The following is a 16,969-nucleotide window of genomic DNA, read 5'->3' as shown; positions in this document are numbered from 1 at the left end:
TGTTGGCCAGGCTGGTCTTGAACTCCTGACCTCAAGTGATCCTCCTACCTCAGCCTTCCAGAGTGCTGGGATTACAGGCGTGAGCCACTGTGCCCAGCCACACATTTTATTTTCAAAAATGGACATTGTGTCCTAACTAAAATACAAAGGGAAAATAAAAAGAGTAATTTATAATAAAATAATGTCTATTTAAGTGTATAAATCTCAGGCATGGACACTCTAAAAATCATATGAGTGAGTAGACACTAGCCTCTCTGTATAGATTCACCACGGATGAGATGCAAACAAATGGTACGTTGTTTGGAGACAGATACCACAAGCAGTATTGCCTTAAGTGTGTTGGCTTCTAGAATTGGTGAATAACTGCATAAAGTTCTCAGAAAAACCAGTGAAGGCCAGAATGAACACAGTAGTTGCATTCCAGGAAAAATTAGTGTTATCTTAAAATATTGCAAAAAGCACTTAGTGCTGGCCCGGAGTGGTGGCTCATGCCTGTAATACCAGCACTTTGGGAGCCCGAGGCAGGCAGATCATGAGGTTAGCAGTTCGAGACCAGCCTGACCAACATGGTGAAACCCTGTCTCTACTAAAAATACAAAAATTAGCTGGGCGTAGTGGCGCACACCTGTAGTCCCGGCTACTCTGGAGGCTGAGGCAGGAGGATCACTTGAACCCGGAAGGCGGGGGTTGCAGTAAGCGGAGATCGTGCCATTGCACTCCAGCCTGGGTAACAAGAGCGAAACTCCGTCTTAAAAAAAAAAAAAAAAAAAACAGTGCTTGGACGGAATCCGGCGCTCATCCCCCACCACCCCGGCCGGCCCCCGCGACACAGCCGGCCCTCCGTCACCTCCACACTGCGTCCAAGGCCCCCGCCTCTCCAGCGCCGCGCAGCCGCCGCCATGACGACCGCATCACCTTCGCAGGTGCGCCAGAACTACCACCAGGATTCAGAGGCTGCCATCAACCGCCAAATCAACCTGGAGCTCTACGCCTCCTATGTTTACCTGTCCATGTCTTACTACTTTGACCGAAATGATGTGGCTGTGAAGAACTTTGCCAAGTGCTTTCTTCACCAACCTCAGGAGGAGAGGGAACATGCGGAGAAACTGATGAAGCTGCAGACCCAACCAGGTGGCCGCATCCTCCAGGATATCAAGAAACCAGACCGTGATGACCGGGAGAGCGGGCTGAATGCCATGGAGTGTGCATTACATTTGGGAAAAAAATGTGAATCAGTCACTACTGGAACTGCACAAACTGGCCACTGACAAAAATGACCCCCATTTGTGTGACTTCATTGAGACGCATTACCTGAATGAGTAGGTGAAATCCATCAAAGAATTGGGTGACCACGTGACCAACTTGCGCAAGATGGGAGCACCCCAATCTGGCTTGGCAGAATATCTCTTTGACAAGCACACCCTGGGAGAGAGCGATAATGAAAGCCAAGCCTTAGGCTGATTTCCCCACCTGGTCACCCAGGCAGTGCATGCATATTGGGGTTTCCTTTACCTTTTCTATAAGTTGTACCAAAACATCCACTTAAGTTCTTTGTACCATTCCTTCAAATAAAGAAATTTGGTACCAAAAAAAAAAAAAGCACTTAGTGCTTATGTATAAAACCTACATATATATATATAAAACATAGCTAGGTTCTGAATGTGGATAATTATAAATGGGGTTTTCTACCTAGATGGGTATTCAGTGGACACTGGAAAGTTAAGTAGGTCCAGAACAGTTCTTCATGATGTGAACTGCTGAGATATCTGCCATCCCTTGTCCCCACCCACTAAATTCAGCCACACCCCCAATCAGTGTGACAAACTCAAAACATCCCCACTAATTCCAAAACATGCCCTAAGGGAGATGTTCAGGGTCTGAGGGTGTCCAGCCCCTGCAAACCATGCTGGCTTCATCTTGGGACCTTCCCTCCATTCTAGCCACTCCAGCCCCCATGCTGTTCTCAAATTTCAGGATCACCTTTGTGTGTGTGTGTGTGTGTGTGTGTGTGTGTGTGTGTGTGACGGAGTCTCACTCTGTCACACAGGCTGGAGTGCAACAGTGCGATATCGACTCACTGCAACCTCTGCCTCCTGGGTTCAAGTGATTCTCTAGCCTCAGCTTCCCAAAGTATTAGGATTACGGGTGTGACCCACCACGTCCAGCCCAAGAGGGGGCATTCTAAATGAGACTGTCCCATGCCAAGGTCCTCTGCCACTTCTAACATCAATTCCCAGTTCCCAGAGTGAGTATGAAACCTGGCTCTGCCATTTCCCTGCTGTCACCTTGGATACATTCCTTAACCTCTCCAGGCTTTCTATCTTTCTCTGTAAAATGAAAATAATAGGCCAGGAGCAGTGGCTCATGCCTGTAATCCCGCACTTTGGGAGGCTGAGGCAAGTGGATCACCTGAGGTCAGGAGTTCAAGACCAGCCTGGCCAATAGCTGGGCTTGGTGGCCGGCACCTGTAATCCCAGCTACTCTGTAGGCTGAGGCAGGAGAATTACTTGAACCCAGGAAGCGGAGGTTACAGTGAGCCGAGATCGCACCATTGCACTCCAGCCTGGACGACAGAGCGAGACAGTGTCTCAAATAAATAAAATAAATCAGATCATGTTATTACTATTTTTGTCTTTTTATTTTTTATAGAGAAGGTCTGGCTATTTTGCCCACGCTGGCCTAGAGGTTCTGGGCTGAAGCCATCTTCCTGCCTCAGCTTCCCAAACTGCCGGGATTACAGGTGTGAGCCACTGCACCCAGCCTGGCTGTTATGATGATTAGGAATCACTTTGAAGTCTACGAAGGGTGCAGCCACTCCAGCTTAGGAGTGGGAGATGTTTGCAAACATGGACTTTCTTTGAACAAATAGGGAAACTGAGGCACAGAAAGTGGAAGTGTCTTCTCAGAGGACACAGAACACCTTGGCGGCAGAGCAGGAACCAGAGACCAGGGGAATGACCTCCTTCCAGATCTCCGTGAAGTACTAAAGTCAGATGGGGGTTATGGGTGGGAGTGGCCCCTTTAAATCCTAAGCTCCACCTTTGCTTAGAAGAGTTTCTGGGGATTATAAAAGGGGGTGCAGCTCCTTTCTACTCCGGGAAACGCCTGCTGCTCTTGCCTTTGCCCACAGGCCTGCAGCCCCAGCCCCTCTCCAGTGCCCACCACCCCTGCTTTGGTGCCATGCAGCTGCCGCAGCTGCCACCCTTCGACATGTGGAAGGACTACTTCAACCTGAGCCAGTTAGTATGGGAGCTGATTGAGAGTCGGGGGCAAAAGCTGGAGACTCAAGAAACTGATGAGCCAAGTCCCGGGCCCCCACTGGGGCAGGATCAGGGACTGGGAGGGCCGGGGGCCCCCGGGGGCCTGGGCACTCTGTGTAACTTCTGCAAGCACAACGGGGAGTCCCACAACGTCTACTCCTCACACCAGCTGAAGACACCGGACGGCATGGTGGTGTGTCCCATCCTGAGGCACTATGTGTGCCCCGTGTGCGGGGCCACCGGCGGCCAGGCCCACACGCTCAAGTACTGCCCGCTCAACGGTGGCCAGCAGTCCCTGTACCGCCGCAGCGGGCGCAACTCGGCTGGACGCAGGGTCAAGCGCTGAGGACCGTGAGATGCCCACCACCCACACCCCTGACCCTCCTGGTCCATCCCACCCAAGTCCCTCCACTCTCTTCTCCAGTCACCCAGCCCTTTGGAATTTCTGGCCCCAAGAACTCCACCCTGCTGGATCCTGAAACAGGGGAGGCTGCTGGGAGCCAGGCCAGCCCCGCCCCCTTGGACCTGTCAGCCCTCGGAGCTCAAGCATCCGAGGGTCCTTGGTGTGCCGGGAACCCGGCCTGCACAGCCCTGCAGCGCCCTCTGGGTCCCGGTTCGTGGATGTTTTGTCCTCGTGGGGCCTGCTGGTGACAAGAGCCCTGCCCCTTCGACTTCTCCGTTCCCCCTGGAGTTCTTGGATATTCGAACCTCCAGGATTCCTCAGTGCTGTTCCAAACCAGCCCTCGGGAGACACTGAACAAGGCTGGTTCAGAAGTGCCCACCCAAGAACTTCAAGACGGGATGTCGACTTAAGACCAGCCTTCTCCACTTTCAGCCTCCTGCAGAACCGCGGTGTCATCGTGGACCACACCGGTTCATTCATTCCCTGCCCTCAGCATCCATCCCTCAGGACCTCAGTGGGACGCTGGACGGCCCCGTGTCCCTGGAGAGCACCATGTCTTCGCAGGCTCACCTATGGATGGAGAGCAGTGGGGTGAGCTGACCCGTTTCAATGCTCCCTGGTTGCTCTTTTCCTTGTTCAGCCCATTGCACTCGGTACCTGCCCCCATCCCCAGATCACCAACTGGTCCTTTCCCCCAGCGAGCCACGCATCTCTCCGCCACCTACCATCCGCCCCCATAAATCATGATACTTGTCTAAAGTACATTTTTTCCTCCTGTGTGTTTCGTCCTCCAACGTTTAAGTCAAGGAAGTTCCGATAAAAAGGAGTTTGAGTACCTGGATGGAAAAGGCAACAGCCTAGATTTTATTTTAGGGGAAAAGAAAAGAAGGGCCCCCGTCAGATTTTAAGTTGTTCAGTTTTTGGCTCAGACCCTGAGTATTGAGCTCTGGTGAATAAAAAGTTTCTACAGTCATCTTTGAAATGGTTCTATCTGTTTCTGTCTTCGGTTTCTTTGTGAGACAGAGTCTTGCGATGTCGCCTCAGCTGGAGTGCAGTGGCGCCATCTCGGCTCACTGCCCGGGTTCAAGTGATCCTCCTGCCTCAGCCTCCAGAGTAGCTGTACCCGGGACTACAGGTGCTCACCACCCAGATAATTTTTGGGTTTTATTGGTTTTTTTTGTTTGTTTGTTTGTTTTTTGACAGAGTTTCGCTCTGTTGCCCAGGCTGGAGTGCAATGGCACAATCTTAGTTCACTGCGACCTCTGCCTCCCGGGTTCAAGAGATTCTCCTGCCTCAGTCTCCCGAGTAGTTGGAACTACAGCCACATACCACCACACCCGACTAATTATGTATTTTTAGTAGAGACGGGGTGGCAAGTAGCTGGGACTACAGGTGTGTGCCACCACACCTGGTAATTTGGGGGTTTTTTGGTTTTTGTTTGAGACAGAGTTTTGCTCTGTTGCCCAGGCTGGAGTGCAATGGCGGGTCTTGGCTCACTGCAACCTCCGCCTTCGGGTTCAAGTGATTCTCCTGCCTCAGTCTCCCAAGTAGCTGGGATTACAGGCGTGCACCACCGTGCCCAGCAATCTTTTTTTGTATTTTTTAGTAGCGACAGGGTTTCACCATTTTGTCCAGGCTGGACTCGAACTCCTGACCTCAAGTGATCCACCCGCCTTGGGATCTCAAAGTGCTGGGATTATAGGCATGAACCACCACACCTGGCTTTTTTTTTTTTTTTTTTTTTTTGCTTGTTTTTAGATAGAGTGTCGCTCTGTCGCCCAGGCTGGAGTGCAGTGGCACCAACTCGGCTCACTGCAACCTCTGCCTCCCAGGTTCAAGCAATTCTCCTGCCTCGACCTCCAAAATGCCTCACCACGCCCAGCTAAATTTATATATATATATTTTTTTTTAATTTTGTTTTATTATTATTATTTTTTAATTAGAGATGGGGTTTAGCCAGGTTGGCCAGGCTGGTCTCAACTCTTGACCTCAGGTGATCTGCCTGCCTCAGCCTCCCAAAGTGCTGGGATTAATTACAGCGTGACCCACTTCGCCCAGCCTTTGTTTCCATCCTGTCATCTGGCTTTGACCTCAGTGGCTGTGCAACCCAACACAGGGGAAGCAGGAGGCGGGACAGGAAGGGGCCCTGGGTTCCCCTCCCAGCCTGCCCCCCCATACATCCGCCAGCCTGTGAACCGGCTCTCAGAGTCCTTCCCTGTCTCCAACTTGACCTCCATTCCCTTTTCATGTCCTGTCCGGGTTTCTCTGGACCTGTGAGCCCAAGGGGTCTTTCAGGACTGGCTTTTTGGTAGTTCTTAAACTTTGAGCCCAAAGAGGTGGCTCACACCTGTAATCCCAGCAATTTGGGAGGCCGAGGCAGGCGGATCATGTGAGGTCAGGAGATAGAGACCATCCTGGCTAACACGGTGAAACCCCGTCTCTACTACAAATACAAAAAATTAGTCAGGCATGATGGCACATGCCTGTAATCCCAGCTGCTGAGGAGGCTGAGGCAGGAGAATTGCTTGAACACGGGAGGTGGAGGTTGCAGTGAGCCAAGATCACACCACTGCACTCTAGCCTGGGCAACAGAGTAAGACTCTGTCTTAAAAAATAAATTAATTAATTTAATTAAATAAATAATATAATAAAATTGAAAAAAGAAAATATGGTCCCCACCCCAGGGAAATGCATGCATGCATGAAATGTTACATGTAATATCAGGGTTTCTTCTTCCTTATCCTTCCACAAATGTTCATTGAGCATCTACTTTGGGCAAGGCACTATTCTACGCCTTGAGGGTACAATGGTGAGCAAAACAGACAAGGTCCCTGCCCCCATGGAGCTGTCATGCTATTGGAGGAGGGAGAACACTGCCAACCCATAAATACATAATGTCAAGTTCTTCCCTTTACAGGGAAGCAAGGCAGAGTACAGGAATGGACACTGAGAGGAGAGGCTGGGGTTTTCGTGGTTTTTTTTGAGACAGTTTTTCTCTTGTTACCCAGGCTGGAGTGCAATGATATGATCTTGGCTCACTGCAACCTCCACCTCCTGGGTACAAGCAATTCTCTGAAATCCAGCCATGGGCTTTTTGAGTCTCTGTGATTACACAGAAAACTAAAGGCCCCGGTTAAAGATTTCTGCTCACAAGGTCCTTTTCCAAAAACGCAGCTCGGGGTCAGGTGCAGTGGCTCACACCTATAATCCCAGCACTTTGGGAGGCCAAGGCAGGAGGACTGCTTGAGGTCAGGAGTTCAAGATCAGCCTGACCAACACAGTGAAATCTCATTTCTACTAAAAAGACAAAACTTAGCTGGGCATGATGGCGCACACCTGTAATCCCAGCTACTCAGGAGGCTGAAGCATGAAAATTGCTTGAACCCAGAGGGCAGAGGTTACAGTGAGCCAAGGTGTCACCACTCCACTCCAGCCTGGGTGACAGAGCAAGACTCGGTCTCAAAAAAAAAGCAGCTCTGCCCAACAGAGGCTCCCAAGTTAAATCTGTAAAAAACAAAAAAGAAGAAAAAGCCCCAAGCCCAGAGCTGTGGTGTTGCTGAAGGGCAGAAGGAGCCCAGTACAAGGACACCCAGCCCAGCCTGAGGGTAGGTGACGACTGGCCTCTTTCCACCTGCTGCTCCTTCCACCTGGATGAAGGGGAGCCCCTTTTGAATTCATACCAAGGGGCTGCCCCAGGCAGGAAGCACATGACCACTCATACGTGTAATGGAGGCCAGTTTAATAAAGAGACTGCCTGGGCACGGTGGTTTCATGCCTGTAATCCAGCACTTTGGGAAGCCAAGGTGGGCAGATCACCTGAGGTCAGGAGTTCGAGACCAGCCTGGCCAACATGGTGAAACCTGGTCTCTACAAAATTATAAAATTTAGTTGGGCATGGTGGTGTGTGCCTATGGTCCCAGCTTCTCAAGAGGCTGAGACAGGAGAATTGCTTGAACCTGGGTGGCAGAAGTTGCAGCAAGCCAAGATCACGCCACTGCACTCCAGCCTGGGTGACAGAGTGAGACTCCATCTCAATAAATAAATTAATTAATTAAATAAAGGGACTGATCTCTGACAAAGTGCACAGCAGTTCAGAGAGCAACAGAGATGGTTTCTCTGGTACTCAGGAGGATGACGACAGGGCTGGGGGTGGAGGCTGCTTTACACTTGGAAAGTGAGACAGGAGAGAGCTAGAGAGAGATAAACAGTGGTTGTCAAGTTTTGAGTTTCTCTCTCTCTCTTTTTTTCTTTTTTCTTTTTGATAGGATTTTGCTCTGTCCCTGAAGCTAGAGTGCAGTGGTGAGATCATGGCTCACTGCAGCCTCAAACTCCTGGGCTCAAGCCATCCTCCCACCTCAGCCTCCCATGTAGCTACAACTACAGGCACACCTCACTCCACCTGGCTAATGTTTTTGTTTTTTTGGAGACATAGGGGTCTTGCTTTGTTGCCCAAGCTGGTCTCAAACACCTGGCTTCTAGCAGTCCTCCCACCTCAGCCTCCCAAAGTGTTGGGATTACAGGCTCGAGCCGCTGCACCTGGACATTTTCTTGTGGGGTTTTTTTTTGGTTTTTATTTTTGGTTTTTTTTTGTTTTTTTTTTTTGAGACAGAGTCTGCTCCGTCTCCCAGGCTGGAGTGGTGTGATCTTGGCTCACTGCAACCTCCACCTCCCGGGTTAAAGCGATTCTCCTGCCTCAGCCTCCCCAGTAGCTGGGTCTACAGGTGCACACCACCACGCCCGGCTAATTTTCGTATTTAGTAGAGATGGGGTTTCACCATGTTGGGCAGGCTGGTCTTGATCTCCTGACCTCGTGATCTACCTGCCTCAGACTCCCAAAGTCCTTGGATTACAGGTGTGAGCCACTGCGCCCAGCCCCGTGGTGTCTTTATAAGAAGAGGAGACACACAAGGGAAACCAGCTCTATGGAGACAGAGGCAGAGACAGGGCTGATGCAGCCTCAAGCCCAGGAAGGCCCTGCACTATCAGAAGCTGGAAGAAGCCAGGAAGGATTCTCCCCTAGAACCTTGGAGGGTTAGGCCATGCCCATGCCTTGATTTCAAATTTCCAGCCTGGTGAACTGGGAGACAATACATTTCCCTTGTTGTTTTTTGAGATGGCTCTGTTGCCCAGGCTGGAGGGCAGGGGCACCATCTCAGCTCACTGCAACCTCTGCCTCACTGGCGCAAGCGATTCTCTTGCCTCAGCCTCCCGAGTAGCTGGGACTACAGGTATGTGCACCACACCCGGCTAATTTTGTATTTTTAGTAGAGACAGGGTTTCACCATTTTGGCCAGGCTGGTCTCGAACTCCTGACCTCAGGTGATCTGCCCACCTCGACCTCCCAAAGTGCTAGAATTACAGGTGTGAGCCACCGCGCCCAGCTACGTTTCCCTTGTTTTTTTTTTTACCCAGGCTGGAGTGCAATGGCTCGATCTCGGCTCACCGCAACCTCCGCCTCCTGGGTTCAAGAAATTCTCCTGCCTCAGCTTCCCGAGTAGCTGGGACTACAGGCGCGTGCCACCATGCCCAGCTAATTTTCGTATTTTTAGTAGAGACGGGGTTTCACCATGTTGACCAGGATGGTCTTGATCTCATGACCTCGTGATCCACCCGCCTCAGCCTCCCAAAGTGCTGGGATTATAGGCGTGAGCCACCAAGCCTGGCTTTTCCCTTGTTTTAAACCACCCAGTTTGTAGTATTTTGTCATAGCAGCCACAGGAAAGGAAGGCACTGGGGACCCTGAGGAGGTGTCCAGGGAGTCTGGACTGAAATGGGTGCTGTGTCTAAGTCTAGTCTGGAGCCCGTGAGAAGGCTGCGTGCAGAGAGTTATGGGAAGAGGCAAGAGAGCTCTGCAGGTGTGGACAGGTCGAGGCCAGATACAGGCCAGCTGATCATTCTCCGGCACCTGCCCCGTCTCCTGCAGTGACCTCCCATGAACCAGAGACCAGGGAGGCAGGCAGATGAAGAGCACACAGGGCAGCCTCCTGGGCTCAGAGAAGATACATGGAGCAGAGTGGGCATGCAGAGACCACTGGCGACTTCTGCATGGTGCCCATGTGCACCAGCCACCACCCTGCTCACCCGATGCGCCCTTGAGCAAATCAGAGAAGACAGTAGCGAGACTCCGTGCAGAGAAGCAAATGCTCCAGAACAGCCTCTTCCCTCCAGCACCACTTTGGGCTTACGAGAGAGAGGAGGAGAAGAGTTCTACACCCAGGTAGAACCAGGGAAGGAAAATTAGACCCACTAAGGATAGACCTAGAGCCTCACAGAGTCCCCATGGTGCCCTGAAGTTTATAAGGCCATGGCTTTGTTTCTGCACCTCGCACTCCCACAGTGGCCAAGAGTGCCTACCACTGTGTTGGTCTCTGAAACTGGCTTTGTCCATACATGGGGTTCCAGGGGTTCTGATGAGTGGTGACCGTATATTAGAGCTGATTTCCAATGCTAACCAGAATCCAGCCCATTCTAGAGAATTTTACACATAAGAAGGGAAAAGATCACACCGTTTTGTTTTGGTTTTTTTGAGACAGAATCTCACTCTGTCGCCCAGGCTGGAGTGCAGTGGCATGATCTCGGCTCACTGAGACATCCACCTCCCCGGTTCAAGTGATTCTCCTGCCTCAGCCTCCCGAGTACCTGGGACTACAGACATGCACCACCACACCCAGCTAATTTTTGTATTTTTAGTAGAGACGGGAGTTCACCATGCTGCCCAGGCTGGTCTCGAACTCCTGACCTCAAATGATCCACCTCCCTCAGCCTTCCAAAATGTTGGGATTACAGGCATGAATCACCACACCTGGCCAAGATTGAACTATTAACAAAAGTCTTTATTTTAATCTGTACTAAAAATGTTGAGAGATCACTTTTAGGTTTAACATTCAGTTTCTCTTTCTCTCTACTCTCCCCCAAAGGGTCTTGCCCTGTCACCCAGACTGGAATGCAGTATAGTGGTCACAGCAGCCTCGAACTCCTGGCCTCAAGCAATCCTACCTCCTAGGCCTCACAAAGTGCTGGAATTATAGGCATGAGCTACTGTGTCCGACCCAGTTCCTCACAATGTGTCTCTTCATCTGTCATGTTTGCCTTCTACCTCCTGCTCTCCTTCCTTTCTCCTTTCCTCCCTCCCGACTTTCCTTCCCTCCTTCCTTCTCTTCTTTCCTTCCTACCCTCTTATCCAGTCCAAAATAGAAATCCCATGTTCATTAGAAAATCCTCTTGGCTCTACCCTCAACATCAAAAAAAAAAGAGTATTTTTTTTTTTAAATGGAATCTTGATCAGTCGCCCAGGCTGGGTGTGATATTGGCTTACTGCAACCTCTGTCTCCAGCTAGAGTGCAGAGAATCGTTCAAGTGATTCTCCTGCCTCAGGCTCCCGAGTAGCTGGGTCTACAGGTGCCCGCCACCACGCTGGGCTAATTTTTGTATTTTAGTACAGATGGGGTTTCGCCATGTTGGCCAGGCTGGTCTCAAACTCCCGACCTCAAATGATCCACCCACCTGAGCCTCTCAAAGTGCTGGGATTACAAGCATGAGCCACCCTGCGCCCAGCCGGCTGAATTATTTATTATGTCTCTGGTTGCAACGGTCAGTTTCTTGTGTCAGCTTGGCTGGACTGCTGTCCTCAGTCATTCAGTCAAACATGGATCCAGGTACTGCTGCAAGAAGATATCTTGTTGATGGGATTAGAGCCACAATTAGTTTACCTTAAGAAAGGAAATTTATCCTAGATAATCTGAGAGGGCTGGCTCACACCTGTAATCCCCGAATTTTGGGAGGCCAAGGCAGGCAGATTCCCTAAGGTCAGAAGTTTGAGACCAGACTGGCCAACATGGTGAATCCTATCTCTACTAAAATTTCAAAAATCAGCCAGGCATGGTAACGTGCACCTGTAATCCCAGCTCCTTGGGAGGCTGACACAGGAGAATCACTTGAACCTGAGCAGCAGAGGTTGGCAGTGAGCTGAGATCGTGCCATTGCACTCCAACGTGGGCAATAGAGAAAGACTCTGTCTCTAAAAAAAACAAAAAAAAGGTTCAGTATCTTTTGTTGGGAAATGAATTATATTGCATAGAACTAAATACACACACACACACACACACACACACACACACACACACACACACTGAGTGGCCTGATGCAATCAGTCAAAAGGTTTTCAGAACAGAGCCAAAGCTTCCCTGAGGAAATTCCGCCTGTAGAGAGGGGCTTCAGCTCACACCCAAAGCTCCAGCCTGCGTTTTCCGATGGGCGCCCTGCGTATGGATTTTGAAGTTGCACAGCCAGCCCCACAATTCTACAAGCCAATTTCTTGCAGCAGATCGCTTCATACATACCCCCTACCGGCTCTGTTTCTCTGTATTATCCCGGATTGATGAAGTGATCTACTTCCTATCCATCCCCCATCCTCAGCTAGAAAGGAAGCTCTGAGAGCAGAGTTCAGTATTTTGTTTACTGCTGTATACCGGGTGCCTCGGGTAGGACTTCTTCTTTTTTTTGAGATGGAGTTTCGCTCTTGTCACCCAATCTGGAGTGCAGTGGCACGATCTCGGTTCATTGCAACCTCCGTTCTGGGATGGTTGAGAATCAAGCGATTCTCCTGCCTCACCCTCCTGAGTCACTGTGATTACAGGCATGCACCACCTGGCTAATCTTTTGTACTTTTAGTAGAAAGGGGGTTTCACGATGTTAGCCAGGCTGGTCTTGAACTCCTGACCTCAGATGATCTGTCCACCTCGCCCTCCCAAAATGCTGGGATTACAGGCGTGAGCCACTGTACCCGACCGCTTTTTTTTTTTTTTTTTAAGGCAGGGTCTCAACCAACACAGTGGCTTGCACCTGTAATCCCAGCATTTTGGGAGGCTGAGGCAGCAGGATCACTGGAGCCCGGAGTTCAAGATCAGCCTGGGTGACATAGCAGGACCTCATCTCTCTTTTAAATTAAAAAAAAAAAAAAGAGAGAGACAGGGTATCGCTCTGTCATCCAGGCTGGAGCACAGTAGCAAGATAATAGCTCGATGCAGCCTGAACTCCTGGCCTCAAGCAGGCCTCCTGCCTCAGCCTCCCAAAGTGCTGGGACTACAGGAGTGAGCAACCAGGCCCAGCCCTAGGCCAACACTTAATATGCTTGTTGCATTCATTTCTTTTTACGTTAAAACAACACAAAACCAAACAAAAATTTAGTTTCCAGTCTGCCTTGGCCTCCAGCCCTCTTCCACATACCTGATGGGTGCCTGGATGCTTTTCCCCATTCCTCAAACCTGCTCAGACCCTTAATACCCACCACATCCCAAAACACTTTCCCGTCTTACCCCTACACCCGCTACCCCTCTAGTCCCCATCTTGGGCAGCCCTACCATGTACCCTGTTTCCAGGGCCAAGGATCTAGGCTTTGTCCCTCACCCCTCACAGCCCATCAGGCTCCAAGTCCTGTCCATTCTTCCTCCTAAATCTCTCTCCTACCTGTTTTCACCTCTTCTCTATGGCTTCACCCTGGCCCCAGCCACAGCCTCCCCACTGAAATTCTGGCCCTATTCTCATTCACCTTCTTCAGTTCTCAAGGGGTATCTTTTTTTTTTTTTTGAGTCAGAGCTCTTGTTAGATGATTCTGAACAAGTTACTTAACTCTCTGGGCCTTAGTTACTTAACTCCAGGCTGGAGTGCAATGGCGTGCCGTCTCAGCTCACTACAACCTCCACCTCCTGGGTTCAAGTGATTCTCCTGCCTCAGCCTCCCGAGTAGCTGGGATTACAGGTGCCCCCCACCATGCCTGGGTAAATTTTTTATTTTTCGTAGAGATGGAGTTTCACCACGTTGGCCAGGCTGGTCTTGAAGTCCTGACCTCAGGTGATCCGCCTACCTCAGCCTCCCAAAGTGCTGGGATTACATGTGTGAGCCACGTCACCTGGCCCAGGGTGAGTGAGAGGGGGTTTCTAAAACACAAATATGACTCATCTCTTTTCTGTGCTAAGACCGTGCCATGGCTCCCCAGTGCCCAACCTCCTTACCTTCCAGGCCCCATATGATCTGGCAGTTTCCTCAATCCTATCTCCTATTTCTTCTGCCAACTCTCTTTATTCTTCCCTCCTTCTCTCAAGAAGGGAAGGAGAAAGAGAGTTGGCAGAGGAAAAAATGCCAGACAGTTCTTCTCTTCATTTTTTCACACCTCTGTGACTGCAGCTTCCTCTCCCAGATTCAGGTTGTGTTTTCACTGTTTTCTGCAGCCCACAAGGAAAAGTTCATTTACAGCAGAATTTAATATACACACAAAATAATAATCATAGTAATAATAACGGCAATTATTATATTACCTGGCAGGAACAGCTCAAAATACTTTCTACATGTGACCGAGTTAACACTCCTAACAGTCCAATGAGGTAGATCCCAGAGTTAATTCTCATTTTAAAGAGAGAAAAACTAAGGGCCAGAGAGTTAAGTAACTTGTTCAGAATCACCTAACAAGTGAGAGAATTTGGGCCAGGCACAGTGACTCACGCCTGTAATCCCAGCACTTTGGGAGGCTGAGGTGGGCGTATCACTAGGTCAAGAGATCGAGACCATCCTGGCCAACATGGTGAAACTCTGTCCCTACTAAAAATACAAAAGTTAGCTGTGCGTGGTGGTGCACACCTGTAGTCTCAGCTACTCGAGAGGCTGAGGCAGAAGAATTGCTTGAATCTGGGAGGCGGAGGTTACAGTGAGCCGAGGTCGCACCACTGCACTCCAGCCTGGTGCCTGGCGCCTGGCGATGGAGCAAGACTCTGTCTCAAAAAAGAAAAAAAAGTGAGAGAATTCGGACCCAGACAGGCTTGCTCCAGAGTTGAGCACTTTCCACTATCTTGTGGTGTGGCCCAACAACCTCTGAAAATATATAACTGAAGACGGGGTGCGGTGGCTCATACCTATTATCCCATCACTTTAAGAGGCTGTGGCAGGTGGATCACCTGAGATCAGGAGTTCAAGACCAGCCTGGTCAACATGGCGAAACCCCGTTTCCCTGGGTGACAGACCAAGACTCCCAAAAAAAGAAAAGGAGGAAAGGAGGGAAGAAGGGAAGGAAGGAAGGAAGAAAGGAAGGAAGGAAGGAAGGAAGGAAGGAAGGAAGGAAGGAAGGAAGGAAGGAAGGAAGGAGGGAAGGACAGAAGGAAAATATACATAAAGTGCGTCTGATATTTTACTATTCTTTTATTTTGTGCATTTGTTTAATGCTACTTGCAGCCCCGTAAATATTTTCCTGGACTCACTAATGGGTCAAGATTCATAGTTCTGGCTGGATTCAGTGGCTCATGCCTGTAATCCTAGCACTTTAGGAGGCCGAGGTGGGAGGATTGCTCAAGCCTAGGAATTCGAGACCAGCCTGGGCAACATAGTGAGACTGTGTCTCTACAGAAATTTTTTTTTAATTAGCCAGGCATGGTGGTGTGTGCCTGTAGTCTCAGCTATTCTAGAGGCTGAGGTGGGAGGGTTGCTTGAGCCAGGAAGTTTGAGTCATGATTGTACCACTGCACTCCAGCCTGGGGCATAGAGCAAGTCTCTGTCTCAAAAAAAAAAAAAAAAAAAAAAAGACCTATAGTTTTGAAAATGTGGCCCTTGGCCAGGCGCAGTGGCTCACACCTGTAATCCTAGCACTTTGGGAGGCTAAGGTGGGCAGATCATCTGAAGTCAGAAGTAGGAGAAGAACCTGGCCAACACGGCGAAACCCCATCTCTATTAAAAATACACAAATGAGTCAGGCATGGTGGTGAGCGCCTGTAGTCCCAGCTACTCAGGAGGCTGAGCCAGGAGAATTGCTTGAACCCAGGAGGCAGAGGTTGCACTGGGCCAAGATCGCACCATTACATTCCAGCCTGAACAACAAAAGCAAAACTCCATCTCAGAAAAAAGAAAAAAGAAAAAGAAAACATGGCCCTAGAAAGCCTTCCCAAAGCCGCCCTCATCCCTGCATCCAGCCTCCAGCTACCCACATCTGTGGAGCCCCATACCCTGCTGCCTGTGGCTCTCCACCCCCCACCATCTCGTGAACTCCAAGCCAGATTTAGACTCAGCTCTCTGCCTGGAATGCCATGGAGCTGGCAGCTCCCTGGATGCCTCCCCGGGGTCCCCAGTGCATTTGTTTCCTGTGACTGCCATGACACCAAAAACTGGGTGGTTTAAAACAAGAGAACATGGCCGGGCACAGTAGTTCACACCTGTAATCCTAGCACTTTGGGAGGCTGAGGCAGGCAGATCACCTGAGGTCAGGAGTTTGAGACCAGCCTGGCCAACATGGTAAAACTCCATCTCAACTAAAAATACAAAAATTAGCTGGGCATGGTGGTGGGCACCTGTAATCGTAGCTACTCAGGAGGCTGAGCCAGAAGAATTGCTGGAACCTGGGAGGTGAAGGAGGCTGCAGTGAGCCAAGATCGGGCCACTGTACTCAAGCCTGGGTGGCAGAGCGAGACTTTCCATCTCAAAAAAAAAAAAAAAAAAAGAGAGAGAGAGAGAGATAAACATATTGTCTCCCAGTTCACCAGGCTGAAAATCCTAAATCAAGGCATGGGCATGGCCTCACTCCTGACAAGGCTCTACGGGAGGATATTTCCTGGATTCTTCCAGCTTCTGATAGCACAGGGCCTTCTTGGGCTTGTGGCTTCAGCACCCCCGTCTCTGTCGCCACAGAGCTGTCTTCCTTTGTGTGCCTCCTCTTCTTCTTTTTTTTTTTAAAGACAGAGTTTGATTCTTGTTACCCAGGCTGGAGTGCAACGGCGCGATCTTGGCTCACCGCAACCTCTGCCTCCTGGGTTCAGGCAATTCTCTGCCTCAGCCTCCTTGGCTGGGATTACAGGCATGTGCCACCATGCCCAGCTAATTTTTTGTATTTTTAGTAGAGACGGGGTTTCACCATGTTGACCAGGATGGTCTCGATCTCTTGACCTTGTGATCCACCCGCCTTGGCCTCCCAAAGTGCTTGGATTACATGTGTGTCTCCTCTTTTTGTTTTGTTTTGGTTTTGGTTTTGTTTTTTGAGACGGAGTTTCGCTCTTGTTACCCAGGCTAGACTGCAATGGCGCGATCTCGGCTCACCGCAACCTCCGCCTCCTGGGTTCAGGCAATTCTCCCGCCTCAGCCTCCCGAGTAGCTGGGATTACAGGCGCGCACCACCATGCCCAACTAATTTTTTTGTATTTTTAATAGAGACGGGGTTTCACCGTGTTGACCAGAATGGTCTCGATCTCTTGACCTCGTGATCCACCCGCCTTGGCCTCCCAAAGTGCTAAGATTACAGGCTTGAGCCACCGCTCCTGGCCTGTGTGTCTCCTCT

At 50.2% G+C, this 16,969-nt stretch overlaps 1 protein-coding gene and 1 pseudogene across 1 annotated transcript; both read left to right on the top strand.

The window, feature by feature from the left end:
• The first annotated feature begins 893 nt into the window (after positions 1 to 893).
• On the top strand, positions 894 to 1,576 carry LOC100402461 (ferritin heavy chain pseudogene; annotated as a pseudogene).
• Positions 1,577 to 3,096: 1,520 nt separating this feature from the next.
• On the top strand, positions 3,097 to 4,645 carry NANOS2 (nanos C2HC-type zinc finger 2). The gene has a single exon (XM_008988252.4). The coding sequence runs from the start codon at positions 3,181 to 3,183 to the stop codon at positions 3,604 to 3,606; it is 426 nt and encodes a 141-aa protein (XP_008986500.3). The 5' UTR covers positions 3,097 to 3,180; the 3' UTR covers positions 3,607 to 4,645.
• The last annotated feature ends 12,324 nt before the right edge of the window (positions 4,646 to 16,969 follow it).

The sequence above is a fragment of the Callithrix jacchus genome, chromosome 22 (genome assembly GCF_049354715.1).
Source record: "Callithrix jacchus isolate 240 chromosome 22, calJac240_pri, whole genome shotgun sequence".
Lineage (NCBI taxonomy): Eukaryota > Metazoa > Chordata > Mammalia > Primates > Cebidae > Callithrix > Callithrix jacchus.
The sequence above is the reverse complement of the archived record's forward strand: the minus strand, read 5'-3'. Positions and strand labels throughout refer to the sequence as shown.